Genomic DNA, 27,035 nt, shown 5'->3' with positions numbered 1-27,035 from the left:
TTGAGCTATACTGTATTGTACCCATTCTGCAATCTGTTAATACAATTTTCAATCAATCAATCAATCAATCAATCAATCAATCAATCAATCAATAGTGGTTAAGCAAACTAATTGTGCATTTTATGAAAGAAGCATGAAACTTTCAGCATATCATCTACATACCCTAAGGTTTGATTTCAGACGTGGAAACACTTTCAGACTGGAATCGCGAGGCCATAGATTTAGAATAGATAGAAAGGGCACATTGTGGTGTATCATAATTAATTTGTTGAATACCGTAAATCCTCAAATATAGGGTCTTCTATTTACCTCAGCTGCAAAGAGCACCAGGCCTTTATTAGAGAGAGGCTTATATAAGAGGCAGGCCTTAATTTCTAAAAATGACACTCATGGACATAATCCCTTCATTTTCAGACTTTTATTGCATTATTATTATTATTATTATTATTATTATTATTATTATTATTATTATTATTATTATTATTATTATTATTATTATTATTATTATTATTATTGTTGTGAAGGGCCAGATTAAAGCTGAGAATCTACATTTATTGTTTTATATATCTTGTATATTATTTATATATACACGGTATATCCCTTTAAGCCTGTGTGTAAATCCTAGTAATATTCGCTTTCCTTATGGATAATGCCCCCTGACGACGGCGCCAGGCAGTCTCGCACTCAGACAGGTTCAAGGGCGAGTCTGGGCTAGTCAGGACATGCCCTTGGCAGCGCATTGACTCCGGGCAAGTGGTTAGGTTTGGAACTAGAAAGCCACTTAAGTATATATATCGGCGCAGGTGCGCATAGCAGCAGTGTGTGACAAGTTCGTCTAAGTAGCTGTTTCAGCAGTTCGGTAAAACAGTGAAGTGAGCAGCATTGCGTTTAACAGAGCGTTGAGAACCACGTGCGGAGTGAATAGTAAAAGTGTCAGATTTAATGCAGTAACGTCAAGTTCGACCTAGCTTAATGTGAAGTAAAGAGTCGTTAATTTATTGTGTATCGTGCCAACACCAGTTCGTTCGTGTGTAGCATTACCCAACAGTTCGTCCGTTTAGCTAGTGGACCTTAGCCAGTGCACGTGGACTAAATAAATTGGATTACAGTTATTGCTTTGTTGCTGAGCGTTGGATTACAAGGACTGGCTTCTGTACGTGAATCCCCTTCTTCTTCATTTGATCAGACTGAGTATCCGAACATTCCTCTCTCCTCCAGAACTTACAACTCTGGGAGGAACCCAGTATCTCCAGCGGTACCAGCGTTGCCCTCTCTAATTGCTATTCTACGCCAGGCGGCGTTAGCCTAGCGTCCCATCGTAGGAACTATTCTATTCCCATTGACTTATGCTACTGACTGACTTCATGCCTATTCTTCGCCATACAAGCGCGACCCTAATTCTCATATCTGTAACCAATTATTGCATAATAATAAATACCCTCAAAATGATATTTCTTTGTCAGTGCCGTGTTCTTATGAGTGTCTGCCATATATTAGATGTACTGTCTGGCCAGTAATTAAAGTACATACATAGCAGTGGTTTAATCTATCACAATCTTTAATACAGTCAGGGTTTTGTAACCCCTCAGTTACAATTATTATTATTATTATTATTATTATTATTATTATTATTATTATTATTATTATTATTATTATTATTATTATTATTATTATTATTATTATTATTATTATTATTAAAGGGGAACTATCTTATAAATGGCCTTTTTCAGTGTTTAGCATTGTTTCCTAGCTATGTGGACTTATATTAATATGATCTATGTCTCTAATTCTCATATTGGCGCATTCTTCCAATTCTCCTCTCACAATATTCACCCTCACTGAACTGAGTCATCTGAAAATGTGCTGATTTGTGATGTCAGAGAGACACCGCTGCATGATAATGTTCAGGCGGCGCAGTGGTTTACCATTGTGGTTGGAGCCCAGGCTCAAAACGGCTTAAGATCTTGAGGTAGAAAAATGCTGTTTTTGAGGACTTGATTAGAAATACAAAACAATGAATTAAAAAAAAATTAAAATTACAGAGGTGTTCCATAAACTCACAGGAATTGTGTAAAAGTGCCCAAATAGTGAAAGAAATAGTCAAATAGTTCCCCTTTAATACGTACATTGTCTGTCTACATTTATTTAGACTAGCATTGGTATTTAAATATTGAGTGCAGTTGAGTAATTGTGGGATTAACGTAATTCACACACTGAAGTTGGAACTGTCTATACTAGGTTGTGGGGTCCGGGGACGGTTTAGCGTGTGGTACCTTCTCGACTTCCTCAATCGAAATCGATTTGTTGACATGCAGTAGCTTTAGCTAGTAACGTTATCATAGCCATCAGGGTCTGTAATGTGTCAACTGGACAACGCCAGCCTCGTCTGCCAATGCCATATAGATAGCAAACGTTAACGTTTGCAAACGAAGTCAACGTCATCCAGCTGACACCACAGATCTAACGTTAGATATTATGACAACGTTAGCTAGCGCTAAAGCTAACCAGAGGGAAATGTTAATGTACGGTAGTCAGTGTAGCGGGAGGCAGTACTTGATTTCCATTGGCAAGAGTTTATCTCATTCTATATCACGGCACGAAAAATAAAAAAAATACTTTTTTTTGCAACCTTATATTAGAGACCGGCCTGTGTTTGTCTAAATGCATCAACACCCCCGTCCATTATAAGAGGCTGTTGAGATAAGAGACTCTGTATGGGGCTGTTAGTGACTGTCCAACTGTACATATGACTGTTTACACTTGTAGCTGTTTACCTGTGTAGATCATTGTCTCCACCAGAGATTGTCATTGGTGCATATATATTTGTCTCCACTGGAGGGCGCTCTGGGCGTAGCTACCCAGGTATTCTACCTTAGGGGCGACTATAAAAGAGAAGGTCCCCACCCCTTTCTTTCTCTCCTCCAACGGCTCTCAAAGAGAGTAGAGTGTTGTATAACTATTGCTCATGTGTGAATAAAAGAAGCCAAGCCAGTTCAGGCACAAGATAGAATCCATGTCTCTTGACCACATTATTGACGCCCTAAAGCGAGTTCTGTTAACAGGTTATGGGCCCAGATAACGCCGGGCGAAATAGTGGAGGTACTGTAGTAAGCTTAGCTAAAGTTAAAGGCTAGGATAGCACCGGGAGCACCGCGTGGCTAGTCGCTAGGCCGACCAGAGTAAAAAGCTAAGCATATCATTAACGAAGAGGATGGAAAACCAAAGAAGAGACAAGTGGCCGACATTCACTGGGAAAGCAGAGAACTACGAACTCTGGGAAGAGCGCATGCTATGCTGCATGCACAGAGCGGGACTGAAGGAGACAATCCAGGGAGCCCCCACCGGAGAACTAACAGCGGAACAGCGAGCCCTGGATGACCAGCGGAATGCCAATGCGTACTGTGAGTTAGCGCAGATGCTTGACGACACCAGCCTGGGGCTGATATTCCGCGACACTAAAGACAGAGGCAGAGAAAGCCTGGCGGTACTGAGAGAACATTTCATCGGGCGAGGAAGACCCAGAGTCGTGGCCCTCTACACCGCACTAACAGGCCTGAGGAAGGGGACCGCTGAAAAAAGTTACCAAATACGTCAACAGAGCGGAGCAAATCACGACGCCATTGAGCAATGCCGGAGAAGCACCGAGTGATGGGCTAATGATGGCGATGATAATGAGAGGACTACCGGAGCTGTACAAACCGTTCACACTCCTGATAGCACACGGTTCAACGGACATTACGTTGGGACAGTTCAAGGCTAAGCTAAGGAACTTCGAGGCCTCAGAAGACACCCACCCAGCCACCGCGGAGGAGGGGGAGAGGGTGCTAAAGGCTCGAGAGACGCCAATAGAGAGAACCAGGACTACGACGGACCTGGCGTGTGGGCGATGCGGTGATAAAGGCCATTGGAGAAATTAATGCACAAAGGCTGTCTGGTGTAGCTTCTGCAAATCCACAGGGCACACAGACAGAGCGTGCATGAAGAAACACAACCAGAACGCAAGATACGCGCATGGACAAGATGGCAGTCACCAGCGAGACGAAAGCCACGAACAAAATGGCGGTTGCAGACGAGTCGAAAGCCACGGACGGAATGGCGACTACGGACAAGATAACAGCTGTGGACAGGATGACGACAGCGGCGACTATCGACGTGAGATAAATCGAGATGACGCCCGGAGAATCGATGGCGGCAACGATCGACGCGAGGCGAGTCGAGACGACGCCCGGAGGATAACGGGACAAGAAGACTGCGCTTTTGGAGCGCGGACGGCGGACATCGCCGGGCCGGCCCAGATGCAGCGGGCCCCGAGAAGGAGACTGGTCGTGGTCACGGGCGCGTCGTCCCATGTCATCAACGACAGGAGTCGGTTCAAGAACTTTGACGACACTTTCCACTCGGAGAGGCACTGCATGGAACTGGCAGATGGTAGACGCATCTACGGGCTGGCACACGAGAGGGGGGACGCACAGGTATGCCTCACGGACAGCAGGGGGCGCCGGTGTACGGTGACGCTAAAGAACGCCCTATATGTACCATCGTTCCCACAAGGACTATTCTCTGTAATAGCTGCTACTGCAAGCGGCGCCAAGGTTTCCTTCGATAAAGGTAAAAATGTTCTTGTAGAACCTGACGGTACCCGGTTTGACATAAAGATGTACCAGAAAGTATTTTATCTGAAAACGGAGTGTAATGACTACGACCAGTGTAACAATAATGATGATGCGTATAACGGGACGGCCAGTCATGATATTCATGGCACGAGATTATGGGTCATTGTAATTACGAGGATTTACTGAAACTGCAAGCAGTATCAGAGGGTATGCACATTGAGGGGGAGCGTAGACCTGACAAAAATGTTGCAATGTGCAAAACGGGAAAGTTTACCCAACCGAGATACAGAAATCTCACAGACAGAGTGGGGGTACCACTCGCACTAGTTGACATGGACCTAGTCGGCCCAGTAAGCAACGAGTCCATGGGAGGTTTGGGATATGTACAGTCTTTTACAGACGTGTGTACAGGGGCAACATTTGTTTACTTTATCAAAGAAAAGAGTGACATACTCCAGGCCACGGAAAATTCCTGGCAGACGTAGCTCCTTATGGTACAGTAAAATGTTTGAGGTCCGACCACGAAACCGAGTTCACAAACAGAGAGTTCCAATCACTGTTGGGAAGGTATAATATAAGACACAAGACGTCACGTCCATGCCACACACACCAGAGCAGGGTGGCAGAGAGGGAATGGCACTCCCTTTCCGAAATAGCTAGATGCAAGCTAGCAGATAGTAACTTACCAAGGAGCCTGTGGCATTATGCGGTACAAGAAGCCGCTTACACCAGAAACAGGTGCTTTAATAAGCACTCGGGCACCACTCCATATACAGCGCTGACAGGAAGAAAGTGTAATCTAGCCAGAATGCACCGATTTGGATCAGTGTGTTATGTGTACCTGCAGGACAAGGGAAAACCCAAGTCCAAGGATGTTAAAGGATTTTTCGTAGGACACGACAGAGGAAGTCCTGCTCTCCTAGTTTATCATCCCGGTAAAGGGACAGTGCAGAAACACATGCTAGTCAAGTTTGCCACAAAGGCAACCTGTGAGGACGAGGCACAGACAGAAGAGCCAGAGCTGGACTCCAGATCAAGGTGTGTAGAAATAGAAACACAACACCCCAGTGTACCCAGTACAGTTATGCAGACAGACAGTCAGCAACCCCCAGGGGGCGATGACGAAAAGCACCGGAGGGTGACGTCAAGCGCCTCAAGCAGTGGGAGGTATTCCAAAAGGGGACACAGACCCCCAGAACGTCTGACAGGCTATACCCGGGAAGGGAGTGACGAAGAGGGCAATACACCTATCCCTGTTGAGAACTACTACAGGGTAGTCAGTGGGGTAGACCCGACCTTTAAAGAGGCCACAATGTTCCCCGTAGAGGGCATACATACAGTGGGAGGGAAAAATTGATGTATTCAACCAAGTCACTAGAGGACAGGCAGTCAGTGGGAGGGATTGATTGATTGAAAAGTTTATTAACAGATTGCAGAATGGGTACAGTACAGTACAGCTCAATACATACAATTGTTAAGGGGATGCAGACCAGAGAAAGACTTTCGTCTTGTTTACATCAGGGTCCCCCATTTTCAATTCATCATAACATATATGACATACATGACATACAGATAGACAGTACTGCTACATCTATACATTTATGACATATCAGATTTGCAAATACAGTACTGTTTGTGATACAAAGGTGTCCAGAAAAGGAGTGTATATACATTTGGCATAGAAACTGTACATTGGAGGAGGTTGGTTGGGTGGTGTGGGGTTGGGTGGGTTGGGTGAGGGCTGTACATTGGAGGTGGGGGGGGGGGGGGGGGGGGTTGGGAAGGGGACACACACACATTTTACACTGTACATTGGAATATTGACAAAGTCTGGGGAGATGGGGGGGTATTCAACTTAGGAAGGTATTGAAGACCACGGTAAATACAAAGTATGGTTCATAGAAAATTGATTGAATGCTGAAGAATTGAGCCATATATTTGATCCCAGGTTTAAGTACAGAGGTGGATGAGTTACCAGGTTTAAAATGCTGAAATGGATTATGCTTAACCCCATGTTCAAGTACAAAGGTGGGTGTTTTACAATGTTAAAGTACAGAGGTGATTTATGTTTAAAAATACAGAAGTGGAGGATCTTATCATCGCTCCAGACCACAAAAAGAAAGACCTAGACAGGTTAAACCATTTTATAGGTATGGACTTAGACCAGTCCGCCAATTGTGTAAAAGATATCCCAGAAGAGATATGGTGGAAAAGGTCCTGAGATGTTTTTTTTGTTTTGTTTGACTGAAGTGAAAATGTAGGCAAATCTACTGTTATCACATTTCAGAACATTGAGGGACAAATGGATAGATTATCAAACATGTTTAAAATAGCTTCGGGACTCCTACGACCTTAGAATTGTTGTCTGATCACGATCGCGGGTAAGCTTGCATGTCTTAATAATAAAAAATATATATACAGGTATATATAAAAAAATATAAAAAAAAGTGAAGTGCGGTACCACCGCATCCCACAGTGATTAGCCACACACACAACCACGGTGGGAAAATATCATACCGCGACAGCCCTAGTGCCAATGTAAGACTGACTTTACATTAAACGAATGACAATAATATAGTATAAAGTAGGATATTATTTGGACTAAAGAATGGTGTTGTCTCACCCTACTCGCATGTTGTGTACATTATACACTGAGAAACCGCGGCCGAGAGTGAGCTCTCCGGGAACAACCCCACTTTGCCGGTAGCGCTTCTCTGCCTTTTGTAGGTAGGTAGTTGTAGAATGTAATACATGTCGCACTAAACCCCTCCTTTATCCGGTCGCTCTTTCTTCTTCTTCGGGTTGCAACCGTCTTCCGGTCTGACTTCCTGTGCTAAAGCTAAAAAAAAAAAAAACGGGAAAAATACGGGAAAATATTTTAACGGGATGACAGCGGGAAGGAAGGTTGAAATACGGGAGAATCCCGGGGAAAATGGGAGGGTTGACAGGTATGGCCTTGTGTCAGTTTGTTGCATGATTTTACTGCAGTAGACCAGCAGAGGACAGTAGCCTGAAAAGAGTGCACATAAGAGAAGAGAAGAGATTTTGATGTATGGACAGTAGGGGTGTAACGGTACGTGTATTCGCGCAGCCATACGGAGAATACGCCCCACAACACAAACACACCAGTCGCACATGCAGGCACTCGCGAGGTCCGTGCGAGAACAGCCCGCGTGGCCGAGTCAGACTTCAGAGCGGGCGAAAGTCCACGGAGAAAGGCACATTTACATTGGAACAGCTGCAATTTTACAGTTTTCTTTCGTTTTCTTGTTCGCCCAATAACGCCACGCGCCAACAAACACATCAACATTCTCCCCCACCGGACTCACAGGCACAATCAAATAAAAAAAAATGTACATACTGAGCTCCTTCCTCTCCAGTTGAACTGCTACCGTGTTTAAATCCAAATAATCCTCTGCCATTGTTGTAATAACATAACATCTGTTCTCTAGTATTCAGTCTCGTCTGAAGTTAAATTCTCTCTAGAAGTGAAACTGAAACTTATCAAGGATAAATTGTTAAAGGGGCAGTAGGCAAGTGGATGCCTGAACACAGAATGACACCAGTATCACTGACTACCATGGCAAGCCTATATAAAATTATTCTATTTAATAATAATAATAATAATAATAATAATAATAATAATAATAATAATAATAATAATAATAATAATAATAATAATAATTATTATTATTATTATAATTATCATAAATATAATATATAAATAAAATAAAAAATATTAATAATAATTATTATACATTTTTTTCTCTGTTGTACCGAACTCGTACCGAACCGTGACTCCAATACCGAGGTACATACCGAACCATGGCTTCTGTGTACCGTTACACCCCTAATGGACAGGTGAGAATTTGTATCATGTTATTGATCAAATACTATTTCTAGCTGTTGATGAATGAAATGTTGTTGATGATGAATGAAATTAAATACAGTTAGCTATCTAGCCAACTAGCTAGCCATTGTGTAATGTTAGCCAATCCACCTCCAACCTCTTCACCATTAATTCCTCCAAAGAGGGTGTTCCCCCAGCCACATTTCATGGGGGAATTAACTGATAGAAAATGAATCTAATCGAATCGTGGTCAAATGAGGTTGCATTGTTACATCCCTAGTACTGGTATATCCACAATACTAGTACTGGTATTATTGTAGTTGAAATAGAGCCATTGGTCCAATATATTGGACAGACTATCAGAGCAATTTCCTCACTAAATAAAAATCAATACTTTGAATATTTCACAGGCATATTGCTTTTTAGATGTTACTTGATGTAAAAAATATATATATATTTACCTGCAAGTGTCTTCTTCCATAGAAGGAATGGGTGGATATACCTGAGAAACTTGGCATGCTGTCATTTATGTCGGCCATCTTGGGTGTTGTTAAAATTACGTGCAGTTCTGACGGCTGGCCCCTGGGTGCCAGTGTATAGGGTGATGCTCTAACGTCCACTATTGGCCTATGTGCAAATTTGAAGAAAAAAAAACATTTATTATGATAAAAAAAAATACATTTTAATTTCGGTCCACTCAATTGGACATGATGCATGAAAGGGTTAAATCAAGTTTGTAGAAAATGCTCAAGTTAGGTAGTATAGGCTAAACCATTACATAGCTTTTTATGGCATGCAGCATTTAGAGATGAATAACGGACTGTTTATCTCAATCACATGGGAATAAAAGAGAATAAATTAAAGGGGCACTTCACCAAAGAACTGCTGATTTATTGCATGGTGCTGTAATGAACACAATGACATCACTGGTGGCCCAAACTAAATTAATGTGTGCAAAACGGTTTTGAGTTGTTGTGTGGATGTGTGTGAGATTATGTGCAAAATAAATCAGCATTGTTTTTCGGTAAAGTGCCCCTTTAAGGTTGTGAATGATGTCAGCGCTCTGACTGAAAGTTATACGGTATGCGAAATCAATGGCTTGAGCCAGTGCGTTTGACGCACGAGAGAGAGAGAGAGAGAGAGAGAGAGAGAGAGAGAGAGAGAGAGAGAGAGAGAGAGAGAGAGAGAGAGAGAGAGAGAGAGAGAGAGAGAGAGAGAGAGAGAGAGAGAGAGAGAGAGAGAGAGAGAGAGAGAGAGAGAGAGAGAGAGAGAGAGAGAGCGAGAGAGAGAGAGCGAGAGAGAGAGAGAGATAATAACTAGGACGTACGGCGCATTTAAAACAGATAACTGGGAGGCTGGAGCCTTCTTGGCAGGCATGACATTATTTCGACTGACCCGGTTGCACAGCGGAGGGGGAAGGTAGAGTTATTGTTTTTTTATTGCCAGCTATTATGTCGCCCCCCCCCCCCCCCCCTCTGTCCCACAGAGCTCTACCGCTGTATATCGGACTGTCAAGGACAAAGCGGAAACAGCGAGAAAAGGAAGCGACACAGTGGATCAACCGGATCACTCAACCTGATCACCGGATCACTCAACCTGCTGTCAGCTCGTATGCACCGCTGCTGCATTTTGAACACCGCGGTTCATTGAAAATGCCGGTCGGCGTCGCAGCCGGCTTCTTCCAACTCACATGTTGAGGAGAGAGAGAGTCGACCAAAGGACTATTATGCTGCTACGGTGTTTTACAATTCATACGAGGGTTATTTTCTCCGATGCAAAATAGTTTTTTTTATTTGCGCATGACCTTGTTTTAACGACCGGCCGGGGACATTTATAAGCGGCAGCCCCGTTGTCTCTCAACAAGTCTCGGGAGGATTCCATTCTGTTTGATGGAAATTAAAGCAGTAACGCGAATTCGGGATTAAAGGACCACGAATAATAACAGAGGGCAGAGTCGCGCACGGACGCCAAGATAGCCCGCACGGCCAACACCCGTCACGACCTACTCGCCGAGAGAGAGAGCCTCGCACACGGCTGACCATCTAGAGAGAGAGCCCCCGGGTTGTTTACATTGACAGCCACTGACGTGTGACGTGTGATGTGTGCACGTGACATCTCTGAGCCCGAAGGACAGGTAGACGTGGCCTCGCTTGCTTTTCGCTGCTTTCTTTCTCCTATGATTTTTTTTTTTTCATTCATCGTTTAACAACAATGTATAAATGCCAATTGAATGTACGATACAGAATGGCTCTTTCAAGATAACGGAAATGGATTTATACACACCTTGTTGTCCAACGTAGAAGAACCCAACACCATGAGAAGTACTATAAAACATTGTTTTTTGTTTATTGGCTGTTCCTGTATTACAACCCCCTCCCTCCCTCTAGGCTGACTCAGGGAATTACATAGCGTAAATGCCCCAGCGTTGGTGCTCTGCGGATTACTCTACAACCCAGGACGCAGAGGGAGAGATCAGTGGTTTTATTAAGAAGGGATCTGTTGCCCCACAAGGACTAGAAGAGAGTGAGACTGTTCATTTTTATTTGCCTTATCCATCCATCCACAGTCAACAGATACAGATAATGTCCAAATGCATGACCATTGCGGATCATGCCGCCGTCCAACAGTTCATCAATGGAATAGAATAGAATATATACTTTATTAATCCAGAGGGAAATTCAGCACCACAGATCGCTCACAATGAACATTTAGTTGGTCAAACGTAAACAAAATAATAATAAGAAGAATAGGAATAAGAATAAAAATACACAGTCAGAGATATACAATTCTAAAATATGTATACATTCTAAGATTCTGAAATATAGTAAGTTCTCAACCACACTGTAAAAAAGAAAACTGGTAAAAAAAAAAAAAGAACCGTAAATGTCCGGCAGCAACGGTTGCCAAATACTTACTGTCAAATTACAGTAAGATCAAATATATTTACAGATTACAACCTTTATTTAATGGTTAATGTTTTGATACAAGGTAATTTACTGTATTGTTTATGGCATTTACACTTTCTTTTACAGTACACGCAGTAAAAATGGAAGTGCATTGCAAGGAGTAAATCACAAGGCTGCTTAGCCACAAAGACCAAAAATCCCATATTCCCACCTCCATCATGCTCATGAATAGTGCTCAAGCGCGGCGGCCCCTCCTGAGGCACACGGACGTCCCGCCTCGGGTGACGGAGAACTTCATCCTGTCCGGCTACCGCTTCCCGAACTACAGCCTGCGGGACTGCCTGCGGTCCGCCTTCCAGGCCACCAACGAGACCGGTAACTTCTGGACACACTTCCTCCCGGTGTTCATCTTTGCCTATTATTTCGCCGAGGTGTTCGGCTGGGAGGGCGCGCCGCGGAGTGACGACCCGTTCTTTTACCCGCTGTGGAACTACTTCATCGGGGTGCTCTGCCTCCTCGTGGCGAGCAGCATGGCCCACCTGCTCAACTCCATGTCCCTGGTGGTCAGAGAGGTGTGTTTCTTCGTGGACTACGGCACCATCAGTGCCTACACCGTGGGGTCCTCGTTGGCGTACTACTACTACATCCACCCCCGGGCGGGCATACTGGAGATGGGCGAAGGAGGAGGGCACAACGGCTCCAGAATGGATTCGGGCCAAATACGTAACCCTGCGGAACGCCCTCGAGCGCCGTCGTCCGACGTGAGCCCCGATTTCAGCGTGTTCTTCGACGCCCTCTACGTCCCCAGCTCGTGTCTGGTCGCCCTCATCTGCGTCCTGTCCTGCTGCAACACACGCCAGCGATGGAGGACCTATCGATACCTCATCCGGACCCTCGTCTTCCTCCTGCCGTTCCTAGTCTCCTCCACTCCCATCTTCTACCGCCTCCTCACCAGATCCCCATACGTGCCGGCCTCCTCCTCCTTCGCCTCCTCCGCCTCCATGCCCAGCTTCTTCTACCGCCACTGCTTCTGGCTGGTGGCGTCCGCCGTCTTCAACATCAGTAAGATCCCGGAGCGCTTCGCCCCCGGTCGGTTTGACATCTGGGGACACAGCCACCAGTGGTTCCACTGCTGCACCTTTCTGTCCATCCTGGACGAGCTTCACATGATCACGGCGGAGGTCCGAGCCATCCTGCTGCACCCGTCGCTGGCGCTGCCCCCCGCCACGCCCCAGCGGCTCCCCGGGCCCACGGCGGCCACCACCTATGGGGTGATGCTCCTCATTCAGGCCAGCATCGCCTCCATCATCGCGTGGTTCTCCTGGGGCGCCAGCGGCATCTATGGACCCCAGAGGGACCAGTTGGCAAAGGAACAGCCGCTCAGTAATCATCTGAAATGCCATTGATGTTCTAATTTGTATTATAATTTTTTTTTATACTAACATACAGTAGGTTAAAGGGATATTTCACTTTAGTAGAACTTGTCAGGTTTCAGCAGTCTTACCTCTATCTAAAGTAATCTACAAGTAAGCTAGCGACCACTGCTGTCGTGGTTGTCTGCTGTCAACACCGCCATTCCTCCCAGGTGTCAGACTCCTCATTCACACCCATAAATGTTGGGGACCAAGTCTAAATATACTTCTGAAGTATATTAGCTTAAGAGAACAAGTACCTTTGACACAAAAAATATATTACACAGAATAATATTGGTGTATTGTTCGTTTATAATTCAGAAGTATGATATTTAAGACTAGGTCCCCAAAATGAATGGGTGTGAATGAGGAAAGACAGGGACAGCAGTGGTTGCTAGCTTACTTGTAGATGACTTTAGATCGAGGTAAATGGTCAATGGCGCATTTAGATAGCGCTTTTATCCAAAGCACTTTACAATTTGTTCCTCACATTTGACCCATTCACTCACACATTCACACACAGATGGTGGAGGCAACCATGCAAGGTGCCAACCTGCTCATTGAGAGCAATTAGAGGTTAAGTGTCTTGCTCAAGGACACTTCGACATGCTGCCCGGGAGGAGCGGGAATCGAACCGGGAACCTCCAGATTACCAGACGACTGCTCTACCTCCCGAGCCACTGTCGGTAAGACTGCTGAAACCTGACAAGTTCTACTAAAGTGAAATATCCCTTTAAATGAAGATTTGAACATGCACATAGAAAAGCTAGCACGCACAAACCCCCCCCCCCCCCCCCCCTCCAATTTCAAGGTCTTTTGTAGAGTTCCATGTTAGATGTTATAACCCCCATGACATCGCTGTTCATAGTGTTCCATGTTAGATGTTATGACAGCGCTGTTCATGCCTTCGTAAGGGGGAATTGGAAACGAGATGAAAGGATTATATTTTGAGTTCACCACAGGGTGGATGTCCGGTTGAGTGGATTTTGAAAGCCCTGCCAGCTCACTCCCCCGGGGTGGAGGGGGGGGGGGGGGGTGGGGGGGGGGGGTGTTTCTGAGCCAGTAGTACTAGCAGACAGCTCTTTTTGTCTCTTGATGATTGGTGGAGGGACAGTGGAAAAGAGATGCTGTAAAGCAAACCCAGGAAGACGCACAGTCCAAATTATAGCCTGTGAATCACGTGGCTTAAATGTCACAATGACCTTTAAGGAACCATTGTTGTTGTTGCACTTGTCTGCCATTGAAACCTCTTGCTACTGTGCACCTCTTCGAGCCCGAGCCCACTTCCTGCCTTCCCTCCCTTTCCGCTAAACCCTCCATCTTTCGTTCATATGTAATGAGGCCCCCCCCCCCACATGTCTTTATCAGACAGTCGCTTCCTCTTTCTGACTCGGTCAGACACGTGGACACCACGCCACACATATGCAATTATTCTCATTTCCTCCCTCACTCTTGCTAACCGTAGCAGCAGGAAGTGGCGGGCTAGCTTATCGGACACAGCAGAAATAGCAGAGACCTTGCACCACATCTTACAGTTGAGCCCTTTCAGAGGGCGGGGTCACACATGCCCTGTCATTACACTTTTAAGAATCCATGCTTCTGTAACCTTTTTAAAGATACAACATACAGTCATATCTCAACAGTGATACTAGTCATATCTCAACGGTGATACTACAGTCGTATCTCAACGGTGATACTACAGTCTTATCTCAATGGTGATACCACAGTCGTATCTCAACAGTGATACTACAGTTGTATCTCAATGGTGATACTACAGTAGTATGTCGGCGGTTTGATTTGACGTGTTTGATAGCATCACATTTGTTATTATGCCAATTGACCCATCTCAAACCCCACCCTCTTTTCTTGATCCTCCAATCACAACGGTTGCTTCCCTTGTGATTGGAGGCTCAAGATAAAGAGGCAGGGTTGGAGATGCGTCAGGTCCTAATACTGATGACTATTATTCTTTTGGTATGGGAAAAAAAGGGGCCCATATCTGCTTTTATGTTTTTTATGCATAATAACTCAGAAGTTTTATTTGATTTATTTATCATTGTTTTAATATCAGCAACAATATCAACAACTTGATTACTTTTTAACTTTTTGTAATGTTTAATTAATACATACTTCACTTGTTAGTCAAAAGTAATATGAGTAAAAATCTAGATCCAGAAAAAAACATTTGAATTATTTAAGAAAAAGTTATTGAGATTTGAGTAGGCCCTACCCATTGTTAGAAGCCTTTATTTGACACACAACACTGACAGACTTAATTGACCCAACAAACCGAGCCAAATAGAAACATTAATGGCTGAGCATTTGATAGATACCCAGGATAAACAGAAAATAATCTAAACTTAATTCCCATTGGGTTGAGGGGTGTCAGAATGTAGCCTTTATGTCGGCGCATTCGGAGCCATAGATACACATTGTTTGGCCATATCCCAGGTTGGTTCCAAATATTTGGTAGTTAAAAAAGCCTTGAACAGAAACCAGAGTAGAGGTTCTACGTGTGTAGATCCACGATGGAAGAAGTGCAACTTTATTCCAGTTAAAACAGTGATGTTCCGGTTGCTTGGATCTTCATGGGGTTCCGAATGTTTGATCGTAGCTGCGTTTTTCACATAGAATATACTGATTTGGAACCTTTGGTGCCAAAATGACAGGATTCCACATTCGCTAAACTTGGTGCATGTCTTTGGCTGTGAGAATGGTGGGTTTTACCCCCATGTGAGAGGTGACCGGGCCAGTTGAGATGAAGCATCAGGGAGCTGTGTTCAATTAAATTCAGGAGCTGGAATAATCATCCTTACAAATTAAAATATCAAAAAACCATTGGTACGAGAAGGTTGCCCTATCCAAATGGAGGAAATAAATGAATGCATGAATGTTCTGTCATTAGTTAAATGGCTATTTCTGTTTTAAATGTCAAAATCGACTGAATTGAATGCAAGTGCAACCCCCGGTCCAGTATATGGAGGTGATGCTTTAATGTCGTGTCCTTGTGGAAGTCTGTCTCTGTCCTCTCGTATTGTTTTCAGAGTGAGTTGAATTCCATCTGAAGTGCTGCGTGTGGAGGTACTAGTACTAGTACTAGTGGAGGTTTAGTCACATTCACTGGTTGACGGCTCTTGTTTTGTTTTGACTAAAAACAGAACCAGGTGTGAATACCAGTCTAATTAATACTTTGCTGCACCTTTACTTGTGTTACAATGCACTGAATTGCACGAGACATATATAATGATTTGTAAGTTATTGGAGAGGGAGGCCTGGTTTATTATAGACAGGCTTTTAATTTAAAAGGACCATATGAGCTGTTTCTGTAATGAGCATGCTGTTAACAGTGCACTTTAAAGAGACATATGAAGCTCCTCAATGTTCCTATAAGGGTATTACTGTATTTTGTAGTACTGTACCATTTCAACAATGTTCCTGTAAGGGTATTATTACTGTACTTTGTAGTACTGTACCATTTCAACAATGTTCCTGTAAGGGTATTATTACTATACTTTGCAGTACTGTGTCATTTCAACAATGTTCTTGTAAGGGTATTATTACTGTACTTTGCAGTACTGTACCATTTCAACAATGTTCCTGTAAGGGTATTATTACTGTACTTTATAGTACTGTACCATTTCAACAATGTTCCTATAAGGGTATTACTGTACTTTGCAGTACTGTACCATTTCAACAATGTTCAGGTGATATGGGGGAGGGGCTCTGGGCAACAGTCAGAGTCTGCACTAGGGGTGTGAACTGTCCCTGATACAGTACGATCCTTGAGATGAGGATCTGATAGTTAGCGGTATCACACTGCGAGACGATACAATGTGATTAAATTCGTTAACACGTGATCAGTGTCATATTGTATGTTGTGATCCAGCTGAACACAATCACGTTACATTTCCCAGGAGAAATACCTTTAAGGTTGACATGACTATTTAGTTCTGCTTAACACTTGAATGAAAAACCTAAAGTACCATTCGTTGAGTCTGGTAATTCTTTTTATTTGTTTTAATGAAATTAAATAAAAATTATATATATATCCAGAACTGCCTATTTGTTTTACAATATATTAATGATCTGAATCTATGTAAATTGCATTGATTGAATTGGATTGTTGCCTTTTGAATCGATGTATCAATGCAAATCAATGTATCGTTTGTTACATCCCTTGCCTGCAACTCAGTGGAGTCAGACTACTTGGAGACAGACTAGTGGAGAGACACTAGTGTCAGATTAGTGGAGACAGACTAGTGTCAGATTAGTGGAGACACACTAGTGTCAGATTAGTGGAGACAGACTAGTGTCAGATTAATGGAGACAGACTAGTGGAGACACACTAGTGTCAGATTAGTGGAGACAGACTAGTGGAGACACACTAGTGTCAGATTAGTGGAGACACACTAGTGGAGACACACTAGTGGAGACAGACTAGTGGAGACAGACTAGTGGAGACACACTAGTGTCAGATTAGTGGAGACAGACTAGTGTCAGATTAGTGGAGACAGACTAGTGTCAGATTAGTGGAGACAGACTAGTGTCAGATTAGTGGAGACAGACTAGTGTCAGATTAGTGGAGACACACTAGTGTCAGATTAGTGGAGACAGACTAGTGTCAGATTAGTGGAGACACACTAGTGTCAGATTAGTGGAGACAGACTAGTGTCAGATTAGTGGAGACAGACTAGTGTCAGATTAGTGGAGACACACTAGTGGAGACACACTAGTGTCAGATTAGTGGATACAGACTAGTGGAGACAGACTACTGAAGACACTAGTGTCAGACTAGTGGAGACGGACTAGTGGAGACAGACTAGTCAGATTAGTGGAGACAGACTAGTGGAGTCAGACTAGTGGAGTCAGACTAGTGGAGTCAGACTAGTGGAGACAGACTAGTGGACTAGTTGAGACAGACTAGTGGAGACAGACTAGTGGAGACGGACTAGTGGACTAGTGGAGACAGACTAGTGGACTAGTTGAGACAGACAGTGTCAGACTAGTGGACTAGTTGAGACAGACTAGTGTCAGACTAGTTGAGACAGACTAGTGGACTAGTTGAGACAGACATTGTCAGACTAGTGGACTAGTTGAGACAGACTAGTGTCAGACTAGTTGAGACAGACTAGTGGACTAGTTGAGACAGACGGTGTCAGACTAGTGGACTAGTTGAGACAGACTAGTGTCAGACTAGTGGAGACAGACTAGTGTCCGACTAGTGGAGGCAGACTTTAGGCAGACACCTAAACGGAAGGTGTGCATGAGACTACAGTCAAGATTTGATGTCAAAGTTAACTATTCCATCTGTGTCAGACCGTTTCCTGGGGGCCCGCGAATAGGTGTCCCTCTGTTTTACGGACCACGGTGAATAGGTGTCCCTCTGTTTTAGGGACCACGGTGAATAGGTGTCCCTCTGTTTTAGGGACCACGGTGAATAGGTGTCCCTCTGTTTTACGGACCACGGTGAATAGGTGTCCCTCTGTTTTACGGACCACGGTGAATAGGTGTCCCTCTGTTTTACGGACCACGGTGAATAGGTGTCCCTCTGTTTTAGGGACCACGGTGAATAGGTGTCCCTCTGTTTTAGGGACCACGGTGAATAGGTGTCCCTCTGTTTTAGGGACCACAGTGAATAGGTGTCCCTCTGTTTTAGGGACCACAGTGAATAGGTGTCCCTCTGTTTTACGGACCATGGTGAATAGGTGTCCCTCTGCTGAGAAACCACTGGGAACCTAAGCCAGACTCCAATCTATCAATATTTAAACAGTGTCCAGTATGTGGATGTTAGAATACAGTAGCAACATACCCAGAGGCGACAGGAGAACTACGATACTGATGTATAATTTAAACAAATAGCACATATATTTTAATTATTGACAATGGACCGATAATCATGTTATTCCATCCGAATCTGTATTGTTGCTGTATTTGTCCCTCCACTATTTTTTCATTGCTGTCTAAAATAGCACACAACTAAATATGTCGATTTAAACTTTTTAATCAAATAAATGACATGTGAAAAATGATCAGAAGTGTGTGTGTTTCTTTCCCACGTCTCGTTACCAGTGGTGGAAAGTAACTAAGTATTTCGAGCTACTTGTATTTTATGTGAGTATTTTCATTTTGGTGAACTTACTTTTACTCCACTACATTTATCTGAACCCATCAGTTACTTACTTTGAAGAAAAAAAATGTGCATAGAAAACATGGCAAAAATGTATGATATACTTTCACAGAGGACATAATCAGAGCAGCATAACTGGACCACATACCACTTTAAAATAACCTTTAGAGGTCAATGGATCAAGGATTGAAATGCTTCCAAGCACTGGAATACACAAACGTCATGTAGAATGTGTACTTTTACTTTAGATACTTAAGTAAATTCAATAACAAATACTTCTCTACTTTTACTTACTTCTCCTGCATTATTATTATTATTATTCTTACTTACGCCCTTTACCCCGTTTGGGGCATAGGCCGTCAACAAGGCTTCTCCAAGCATCCCGATCCTGAGCCAACCTCTCCAGCTGGCCCCAGGTGTGTCCCATCTTCTTGGCATCATCTTCCAAGTCTCGGCGCCAGGTGTTTCGTGGTCGGCCTCTCTTTCTTTTCCCTTGGGGGTTCCACCTGAGAGATTGTCTTGTGATGCTCAGGGATGGTTTACGGAGTGTATGGCCAATCCATCTCCAACGCCGTTGGAGAATCTCTCTCTGCTCGCTGTTGTTGTGTTCGTTGCCACAGGTCTTTGTTGCTCTCTATTTATACTGAAGTCGAATTTTAATGGAGGACTTTTACTTTGACCTTTTATTGTGTCATCCAGCCTATTGATCGGTAAATGAGAAGGAATGTTCCATTATCAACAAGTATCATGGCTTAACAGCGACCTCTTGGTAAAAAGAGCCCCGCTTGGTATTGCACCTTGTTTACATTTTGTGTGGGTTGGAGTCGGGTGGTTATAAAGAGGTTGCTGTTTGACAGCGTTACAGATTCTAACTTTAAAAGTGGAAATGAAAGTGAGTCGATCCTGGCCCCTGGTGTCACAGGTGTGTTAAACATCTCTTTAGTCTCACCGGCGCCCAGAGACTGTTTTGAATGATTCAAAATGTTTTCAAATTAGCTCCATCCAAGTTGCAGGTACATGGCTCCAAGCTCTGTGTGTGTGTGTGTGTGCGTGTGTTACTGTAAGCACTGTGTGTAGAGCAGCAAGAGCAGCTGGTCATTACGTGATTATGTCACACACACTCCACCCCCACGCCAATTTTCCATTCCTCCTCTCTCGCCCCCCCTCTCTCTCCCCATCCTTCTCTCTCGCTCTCTCTCTCTCTCCCCCCCATCCAGCAGTGTCCGTTTACCTCGACCGCCTGCAGCCGAACAGTGAAACATGAACCACGCGGACAAAGCAGCCGAGCTGAGGAGAAACTGAGAGGCAGACAGGTGCAACAGAGGAGTGCTGTGGTGTTGTGGAAGATTTTAAATGAGCCAAACAGTGAACTGTAGAAATTCAGAAAGTAGCTTATTTTGTGTGGCCACAGAAAGTATCCTCAGTTTACAATCAGAGACAAGTGTACATTTGACATTTACATTTAGTCATTTAGCTGAACGCTTTTATCCAAAGCGACTTACAAGTTCTGTACGACAAGTCAGCAGGAAGGGTACAACTCTTTTACAGCTGAGTAACAATGTTTATCAAACAATGCTGAAACTTGGGTTCTGCAGTGATGAGTGCATCGTAGTAAAGACATTATAGTAGGAAGAGTGAGTGATAGTATTGTGACAACCCCCACTCTACCTGCTAATTGGTGAGTCTGTTGACTCTCAGGAACCTGGTGAAGTGGGTGGCTCGTTAGCCCAATTGGACTCACCTGGGCAGTGAGAGCTGCCTCCATGCATATATGTGTCCCTGGTTAACTCGCTTTTCCATCTACCAGGAACAGGTTGACCTCTACCCATTTGATCTTTGATATTTGAATACTACTTACACCACACTTCACGTTTCACTCATCCACACACTGCTTTCATTACTGATCCTTATACATACATATTCTTTGTTTATTTCAATCTTTGTTTGTTTAGATAGGTCTAAATAAATGATATTGTTAAATTGCTTTCACGTGTGGACTCCCTATTTGTCACAATTGACCCGTTTGTGACAGTATAAAACAGTAAGAATGTTGTTATTATTTTTTATTTTATTTAATTAATGTTTTGACCAGAAAGTGAGAAAGAAGGTCCGGTCAGACTTACAATGAATATACCGGTTTGACATGATGACAAAGATGACAAATTAATTTGGATATGACACAAATGGAAAACAAAGATGACATTATAATAATAATAATAATAATAATAATAATAATAATAATAATAATAACTTTATTTGTATAGCACTTTTCATACAGAGGTTGCAGTTCAAAGTGCTTCACAACAGTAAAAAATACAGGCATAAGCGAGCATAAAAAAGATAGACAGGTAGCAAGGTATGGTAAATCACAGTGTTTCACATTAGGATCTAGCATCCCAATAGGCTCTGTTTACAGTTTCATTCAGTAATACAAATAATAAAAAGTTTAAAATTATTCAGTTTAAAAATAGTCTGAAAATTATAAAATAGAACTGACATACAACAGGGTATTTAACATACAACAGAGCAGTGCATCAGTAAGAGGTAAAAAGTGTGATAAGATAGTTCTCTTAAAATTAGTGCATATAAAATTAGCATAGAACCGACACATGAATTTGATAGGCAGTGTATAAAAGTAAGCAGGGTAAGAATAGTGCAGGTAAGTACAATTTGTGTCAGGATATCCCTGATGTTTCATTGAAATGCCTGAGCAAAGAGATAGGTTTTAAGCTGTCTTTTGAAGATGTCTAGCGAGTTGGCTTCCCTGATGTTTTTTTTTGTATTTTATTTTTTTATTATTTTTTAAACAAACATATAAACAAACATGACAACACACGATAAGATATACAAGCATTAATTGTCAGGGCACATCCAATGAGATCACATTTTAGTTAGTTGTCTTATATAAGATATACCCCTAATACCTGTTATCTAAAAAACCTACACACATATGCTCCAGCTCGAACCCCCCCCTCCCGGACCCCACCTTGAGAAGTACCTCCACTATCCCTCGCACCTAACCAGACACTACCATTATAAGCTAGCTTTTATTCTCTCCACCACTTCTAACCACATTGACATTTTGGATTCATTGAGACCCAGAATTCTTGCTGTAGATATTTCATGGTAAATTACATCGAGATATGTAAGAAACCAAACTTTACGGCAAATTTTTTCCGGTTGAAACCAGCGTGATGCGATCAGCTTTTTGGCTACTGTGATACCCGATAAAACCAATCTCTTTAGCTGTGGATTCACTGCAAACTCAAAAACATCATTCAATAGTAATACCGAGGGGTGTACAGGTATATTCCAAGATACGAGTTTTGATATTTGTTGGGTCACATCTTTCCAGAATGCCTTAACTGGTGAGCAGTCCCAATACATGTGCATAAATGTCCCTTCGTCCCCATTTGAACATTGGGTGCATTTGGAATCTTGTTTAAGCCCCATTCGGCACAGTCTTATAGGAGTCAAGTATGTCCTGTGAATATAGTTAAGGTTGATTTGTTGATGATCCGGGTTCCTTGATGTAAGTCGGACATTTGCCCAGGCTCCTTGCCAATCAAAGTCATTTTCCAGGTCTGGTATATCCCTCCTCCAGACAGAGTCTAGTTGGAGGGTTTCATACGAGGACGTTAGTAATTGATGATAAAATTCTGAAACAAAACCTCTCGATGTCTCTCTTGCGTAGAAGAATTTGTGGTATCTGTGGTGTTCAATTGGTCTGTCTAATGGAACACCGTGAGACTTCAAACATAGCTCTAACTGTTTGTGAAAAAGCCATGTGGACTTGGTGAGATTACATTTTTTGCGTATTTCTTTATCACTACAAAAACCCTGTTTGTTAAAAACATCCCCTAATGAGTGTATGCCTTGCTCTTCCCATATAGGGAATCTTATAGGTTGTTTTCCAATTAAGAGTGCATTGTTATTGAATAAGGGAGTATGATTGTGCCATTTTTGTGGGTTAGGATTTTTTTTGTGTGATTCACGCCATATCCGGATCGCATGAGTAACTATGGGGCCAAATTTTCGTTCACAGTGCTTGATTGGTAGTTTAGTGTATGCTATGTCCTTCAGTCTATGTGGGGCTACTATGTTTTCTTCTATTTTCCTCCAGGATGCTAATGCTTGGGAGTCAAACCATGTTGTCAATGGACTTAATGTGTACGCCTTAAAATATAGGAAAAAATCTGGAAATGCCATGCCACCATCTGCTTTATTTCTCTGTGCGGTGGATCTTTTTATACGTGGTGGTTTGTTATTCCAAATAAATTTGTATGTGGAGGAGTGTAATCTTTTCCAGTAACCCTCTGGAGGGGGTAACGGTAGCATTGAACTGAAGAAGTTGATTTTAGGTAGAACATCCATCTTAACTATTGATATCCGTGCTTGTACTGTGTTTTTAAGTTTTGCCCATCTATCAAGGTCGTCTTTGATTTTGTTTTGGATTTTTGTGTAGTTGTGTTTCACCGTTTGTCTTATGGTAGGGAATATTTCCACTCCCAAGCATCTGAAATGTTTTACCATCGGTATCTGTCCTGGGAGGGTTGTATCTTTTTTTGCAGGGGTGTTAAGTGGAAGGAAAGCCGACTTCGGCCAATTTATCTTAAATCCCGATAAATCACCAAAGTCCTCAATCAACTTGAGCAGATGAGGCAATGTGGTGTTGGGGTTTTGCATGAACAATATTACATCGTCCGCATATAAACTAATTTTTTGTTGTGTGCCCTTGATTACGATTGGTTCTATGGATTGGGATTGTCTTATATATTGTGCTAAAGGCTCTAATGATAGATTGAACAGTCCGGGACTAAGAGGACAACCCTGTCTGGCAGAGCGTGATACCGGAAAGATTTCGGAGATGATTGTGCCTGTTGTAATCATGGCCGATGGGTCTTTGTATAATACTTTAATCATATCGATGAATCCTTTTCCTAACCCCATCCTTTCTAGCACTGCCCATAGATACGACCATTCCAGCCTGTCAAAGGCTTTCATAGCATCCAGGGACAGCATTGCCTTAGGTATGGTGTCCTCCTTGTCGGCATCAAGTACGTGCAGTATTCGTCTTATGTTTTCAGTGATCAGGCGGCCTCCTATGAAGCCAGTTTGGTCCGGGTGAACTAAAGACGTCATATGCTTTTGTAATCTGATGGCTAATACCTTAGAGTACAGTTTGATATCTGTTCCGAGGAGGCTTAAAGGTCTATAACTACCGCACTCGTTGGGGTCTTTGTCTTTTTTAAGGAGGACTGTTATGAGTGCAATGTTGTCATTCTTATGGAAGTTCCCCTCCTTGACTGAGTATAAGATCATATTTAGTAATAAGGGGCCAATTATGTCCCAACAAGAAAGGTACATTTCTGATGGGAAACCGTCTCTTCCAGGAGCCTTACCACTTTTCATTGCGGTTATGGCCTTCTTGAGTTCCTCTAGTGTGATCGGTGTTTCTAACTGTTTAGCGTCATCCTCTGAAAGTTTAGGGAGAATAATTTGATTAAGAAATGTGTCCATTTTGTTTTGATCGAAGGTCGTTTCTGATTTATATAAGTCGGAGTAGAATACTTTGAATGTATCGTTTATTTTTACTGGATCTGTTACAAGTACTTGTTGTGCTCTAATGGTAGTTATATCTGCAAATGTTGCATTAATTCTTAATCGCATGGCTAATAGGTGGCTGGGTTTGGAACCATGGGAGTACTGCTGTTGTCTTGTGCTGCGTATTTGTATTTCCGATTGTTGTCTGTATATGGCATTGATCTCTATTTTTAGTACGTTAACTTGATTTTCTAGTCGAGTTGAGTTGTTGTATTTTAGAGAATTAAATAACGTTGAGTAAAGCGTTTCCAGCTCAGCCAGTTTTGTGCCTTGATTCTTGCGCATTTTGGAGGAAAAGCTATCCGTGAAATCTTTGATCATTCCCTTTACCGACATCCATATTATTCTGGGGTCTTGCACCGAGTTTGCATTCTCCCGTTGGAATACTATAAGAGCTTCTTTGAGTTGTGTAATGAATTCCTTGTTATTAAGCAGCAACGAGTTAAATCGCCATCTTGGGGCTCGGGAGGATAGTATACCAAATGTACCTTTAAGGAGTAAATAACAGTGATCTGATAGTGCGTTGGGTATCATTTCCACTTCATAATTATCAAATAGTCTCTGTGATGCAAAGACATAATCTATTCTGGATAGTGTATTATGTCTCGCAGATCGACAAGAGTACTTTCGGGTCGTGGGATTAAGTAACCGCCATAAGTCATTTACACCTGTAATCTTCGACCAATCCTTTAATGCCTTCGATGAATTCTTTTGTTCGCTGGAAAAGGCGAGGTAAGATTTGTCCATCCTTGGGTTCCAGATGGCATTAAAATCCGCTCCTATTATAAATGAGTAATCGGGAATGTCTAACATTGCATTGGTTAGTGTAGTGAAGAAATCTTCTTCGTACAAATTTGGGGCGTATACCGCTATCAACGCTATTTTCCTGTTCTTATGTTCAATCTTAGCTATAGTTATCCGACCTTCTACATCAGACCATACTCCCTTTAGTACAATATTCAACTTACGTTTAACGACTATGGCTACACCCCGAGTTCTCGTACCAATAGAAGAGTGACTGATATTATGGTATGTGTTGTCCGCTAATTTATCTATGTCTTTCCCTAGAATGTGCGTTTCGCTTAGTAGAGCAATGTCCACATGTTCTTTTTTCATCAGTGTGAGCACGCTTTTGCGTTTGAGTTGGTTATTTATTCCCCCGGTGTTCCATATCATTATATTCAAACTAGCCATAGTCTATACATGTTGCATTGTAATTTTTGGTAATGCTTCTAGAGTGCGAGGCAATAATAGATATACATCCCACTAGTGAGGTCCCGTTGAGAGTCGAGCTTAAAAACATACATATATACAAATAAAAATCCCCTACCCTTCCCTCTCACCGAGAGTCGTACAGGATTGTGTTCCATGAACACAACCTTTGCGTATGACTCCCTCCCTTGCACCACCGGATATCCCAGAATGATCCAATTATCCTTAACATTCCTATGTATACCATAGGATCTAACACTCTAAATTCTACCATAAGTAGAATGTCGACTGTGGCTTGGCCACTTTCCCGTAAAAAAAAAAAAAAAAAAAAATAGAAATTTAAATGAGATAAAAATAAAGACCAAAAATAAGCTTCAATTGTCATGCCCTAATCACTTACATTTTATATGAACTTGTGTAATTTATAGTAACCCATGAATAATATGAAGGTATTGAACTGAAGAGAGAGCCTCAATAAATCAGAGAGAGCGGATGAAAAAAAAACAAGTAAAAGGAAGAGAACATTAACTTAGATCTTAAAAACATCTAAAGTATAAATTGGAGAAGTAGTGGAAATATTTCCCATTAATAAAAAACAGTTTTTAAATACATATATGCAGCATTTCCCCTGACCGGGGAGGGCGATGATCGTTGTGTAGAGTGATCTTTCAGCCGGCCGGTTCTGATGGTTCTGTGGTTCTGCATCTAGATAGCTGTTGATTATTCCCCCGAGGGGCTTCTGGTAGAGTGACTGACCACGTATTGCTGATATTCCAGAATGTTCCATATATCAAAGAATGCTTAGATGTTCTAGATTATTCCAATGTGTCTTTTTTACATTGTTTGAATGTTCCAGTATGTTCTGGAGTGTTCCAATCTTGAATCCAATATGTCCGCAATAATATAAACCCGACGGGGACAGATTAAAAAACTCTGAGCACGTAGGTCTCACTGTCCCAAATCATCGGTTCATTAAAGATTGTACTATATGGTGACCTTGCATAACAGAGATTAAAAGGCCATTTATACACTATTCTGCGTGTTGTGCAGACAAGTATTTGGCTGCATCTTCAGGCGAGTTGAGTAAAACCCTTGCTCCTTGTTTATCGACAACGCGAAGTATTGCAGGGTATATTAGTAGGGGTCTGTATTTCTCCAGGTATAGTTGAGACATCACCGTCTTGAACTTGGCACGCAGTTCCACTACGTCACGACAATAATCTTCAAAGCAGTGTATTGGTACATCCATGTATTTCAGATTGCCTTTCATCCTGCGAGTTTCACGAATAATCATTTATTTTATTCTGACTT

General features: G+C 42.5%; 1 protein-coding gene across 2 annotated transcripts; it reads left to right on the top strand.

The window, feature by feature from the left end:
• The first annotated feature begins 9,942 nt into the window (after positions 1-9,942).
• Positions 9,943-13,817, top strand: paqr9 (progestin and adipoQ receptor family member 9). Of its 2 annotated transcripts, none has more exons than XM_084316255.1 (2): positions 9,943-10,597; positions 11,496-13,817. In XM_084316255.1, the coding sequence occupies exon 2, from the start codon at positions 11,588-11,590 to the stop codon at positions 12,773-12,775; it is 1,188 nt and encodes a 395-aa protein (XP_084172381.1). In that variant the 5' UTR covers positions 9,943-10,597; positions 11,496-11,587; the 3' UTR covers positions 12,776-13,817. The 2 variants fall into 2 exon arrangements, with proteins under 2 accessions (XP_084172381.1, XP_084172382.1); XM_084316256.1 differs by having other exon boundaries at positions 9,943-10,986.
• Positions 13,818-27,035: the final 13,218 nt, after the last annotated feature.

The sequence above is a fragment of the Notolepis coatsorum genome (genome assembly GCF_963971535.1).
Source record: "Notolepis coatsorum genome assembly, chromosome: 1".
NCBI lineage: Eukaryota > Metazoa > Chordata > Actinopteri > Aulopiformes > Paralepididae > Notolepis > Notolepis coatsorum.
This window is presented reverse-complemented; position numbering and strand designations above follow the sequence as displayed.